Genomic DNA, 3420 nt, shown 5'->3' on the forward strand with positions numbered 1-3420 from the left:
AATAATGACACAACAACACAATAATCTTGATGAAACAGCTCTTATCTCCCATGCTAGCGTGGAAGGCTGTTTAATAAAGAGTCATAAACGTCAAAGGTGCTTTGGCAAAACGGGGTTATGCTCCAAAAAGAATACTGTGCTTTTAAAGCAGCATAATTTCTACGGGACCCTAGCAGTCATTTCCTGTATTTGTGCTATTCAAAGATTTATCCCCACTGATTTTTGTAATCCAAACATGTGTTAACATTTCATGTTACTAATGAACTCATCTGGCAGTTTATTTTGATTGAAATGCCTCTGAGAGTTGATAAAATATAGTGAAAAACACTGCGAGGAACGAAATAATTAAAATTTCCTTCCCGATAATTTATTTGTTAAGTGACAGTGATCCAATAAAATAATTTTAGAATCTTATCAGCAGATGGCTTCTGTTGTGATTTTTAATTTCGTGTCACTAATTTTTAACATACGTCACAAATTTTTTTGCAGTCTTTTTTGTCACATTTACATTTTTTGGTGATGGATAACGGCGAGTATTAAAATGCTTCCATGCAAGTACTATGTGCTTGGCTGTCAAGATGAGTAAACAGGAGCTCAAAGTAAAATGGAATACTTTTAGCTACATCTACGTTGAAAGGTCTAACATTAGAATATCAACTATCGACGGGAGGAATTTTATTGAATTTTCTGTGAGAATGAAGAATGTTTAAAAACAAAGTAAAAATTTTCAGCTCGTGACCGTGACGTCATGTACTGGACGGGCCGTCGTCGCCAAGTGACGTCTGAAGGCATGTGCAATCTTGTGCGCAACACGTGATTAACTCCAACTCCCACGCAGTTTCATTGTGGCCAAGCGAAACTTAGTTACTTGAACGGTTGAACTTACTTATATATATTATGTGTATGTACATTTAGTTTTAGACGGTATACTGTATGTTATTTGATTAATGATATCCATAAAAATCGTTCATTGGATAATCCAGGTAATTGAACGACGTTAAAAAATCAAAAACGAGGTGCCGTGACCAGGATTCGAACCTGGGTTGCGGCCACAACGCAATGTACTAACCACTATACGATCACGGCTCTTGGTATGTGATGTAGAAATATATATATAAAATGTATTTATTAACCAAAATAACTTCTTTCAAAATGTGAAGAAATTGCTATATGGTAATGATGAAGTTCTTCGACTGACTGAACACTCTGATCAGTCACGTACAACTTTACAAAATGTTGAAGACGGGAAATGGAGGATAAGAGAAATCCAAATGGGTAAATTAACTGTATTTATCTATTGTCATCTTGGTGAAGAAACTAAGTTCTCGCTTCGTATTTTTTAGAACAAAATTGCTGTCTGTTGTGGACCGATTATCTTGTCACAGTCATATTGAATCTTCGGTTGGTATAATTCTTATGAGAGCTTTGAATATTGATTGAGAGTTAAACGTAACTGTCTTACTCATATATGCTTTATAAAGGAAGGGCTAATCATAATCCCAAAAAACGATACATTTCTTTGTCGTTTTGTGTATCCCACATTTAAAAGAAGTTCTCCAAACAAAAGTACGATTTTTCAACTTGCAGCAAATGTTTTGTGAGACAAGGATCTAGCAATGAATACATAATTTCATATTAAATCAGTGTATCAACAAATATAAAATTTTGGCGAATGAACCTTTCCTTATTTTATTATTTACACAAAAGTAACCCATTGTAATACTTCATTTATAATACATTTAAAATAAACGACAAAATCTTTTGTAATAAAATGTTTCGAAATACGTTAGGTCATCTTTAGTAAGGTCAGAAACATTTTAGTTTAAAAATTTTAGTTTATCTTAAATGCATAATTAGATCTGGTGCTTCTGTGATAATGAGGAAACTTCATTTATTAGTTGTGCAAAATGTGATGCTCTAGGGTTCAACATATTATACTTGGCATAGACAGGATTTGTGAAAAAGCTGGGCAAGGAACTTAGGACATGCCAAAAAAAGCAACTATGTGCTATAAATTTGAAAATGTCTTGAACAAAGGGGGAGCAATTAGCACTTTGCCAATGCCTGAGTTATTGCTTATAAAGCACACTTATTAGCAATAACTTTAAACATTCCTGAATAATTCACTAAGTGTATTGCAAGAAATTGTCCAAATACTTAACAAATAATCTTATTCCTTCAGAAAACTGATATTCCACAAACTGCCAGCACTTTGTACTGTAGCTCAAGAAATGGACGAAACGTGATAGTTCAAAACAATGCCACGTTTTATAAAAATATCAATTTCCATCAATACTCTAATTCTGCTAATAATCCATACGCAAACCTGCAAATGACATTGAAACCAGGTGCTCCAAATGGCTTGGCAAAACCCTCTGTTTGCTTTTGTAAAAACAATGTTAAAAGTAAACCTGAAGAAGTTGGTAAGAAGTTGATCAAATGCAATGGCAATGTTAGTAGTGTCCATTCAGCCAATCTCTCAGAAGATAATGAAATTTTGAAGAAACGTTATGTGAAACCTGGCTATCATGAAAGTAAATTCCAATTGTATGAGAATGTGTTGCTGAAAGATGGTTTTAAACTATCAACTATAGGTAAGTATGTTTTATGCAAAATGAGTATAGTTTTGAGGAAATGGACTTCTGAACAAGTTGAAGATGTTGATAATAAATGATTGTTTTTTTACACAGCTAATATTGGTGAGAAAATTAAGGAAAATCACATAGTTGTAGGAGAAAGCGGTGATGTTCAACAAGTTGGACAGATATTAAGTAAAGAAAAATCGGCAAAAGTAGATACCACCAAACCACTTGGCATTGATTGGAGAACGCAAAACACCCTGAAGACAAAGATCTTGTCCTGCGGAGTTTGTCTAGAAGAGTTTCCATATGTACTGAGTTTGGAAAGGCATCGCAAGGGGAAAGGTCACTATCTTTGCAGTAATTGTGGTGAAGTTTTGCCAACTGAAGAGGCATTTAAAACACATCGTGACAAGAGTCTATGCAAGCTGATTCAGTGTCCATTTTGCAGCATGAAGTTTGTTAATCGTGACGAACTTGAAGATCACAAGGCTGTCGTGCATTTTAAATGTCTGGAGTGTAATAAAATTTACGAGAATGCTGGTATGTCAAAATTCTAACTGTATTTTGAAAGTATTTAAAGAAAGTATTTTAAAGTAACACCAAAACTGGCATTTTCTGCAAAGAAATGTGTGTCTGAATATGATGGTGAGAAACATAGCTACTGGAGGGTGTTGAGAGGGAAAAGGTGTTGGTGGGTAGAAGGTGTTGTTGAAGAGAAGGTGTTTGTGGAGAGAAGGTGTTTGTGAAGAGAAGGTGTTGGTGGAGAGAAGGTGTTTGTGGAGAAGGTGTTGGTGAAGAGAAGATGTTGGTGAAGAGAAGGTACAGAAGAGAAGGTGCG

At 34.8% G+C, this 3420-nt stretch overlaps 1 protein-coding gene across 1 annotated transcript in view; it reads left to right on the forward strand.

Annotated features, from left to right (window-relative positions):
* Positions 1-1180: 1180 nt before the first annotated feature.
* Positions 1181-3420, forward strand: part of LOC124451622 (zinc finger protein 845-like) — a 59195-nt gene continuing 56955 nt past the window's right edge. Inside the window, exons 1-4 of the mRNA XM_047002243.1 lie at positions 1181-1275; positions 1344-1401; positions 2183-2594; positions 2691-3122. Of these exons, the coding sequence (XP_046858199.1) occupies positions 1250-1275; positions 1344-1401; positions 2183-2594; positions 2691-3122 (928 nt within the window). The 5' untranslated portion in view covers positions 1181-1249. The remainder of the gene's footprint in view (positions 1276-1343; positions 1402-2182; positions 2595-2690; positions 3123-3420) is intronic.

Source organism: Xenia sp. Carnegie-2017, unplaced genomic scaffold, assembly GCF_021976095.1.
Source record: "Xenia sp. Carnegie-2017 unplaced genomic scaffold, XeniaSp_v1 HiC_scaffold_24, whole genome shotgun sequence".
Lineage (NCBI taxonomy): Eukaryota > Metazoa > Cnidaria > Anthozoa > Malacalcyonacea > Xeniidae > Xenia > Xenia sp. Carnegie-2017.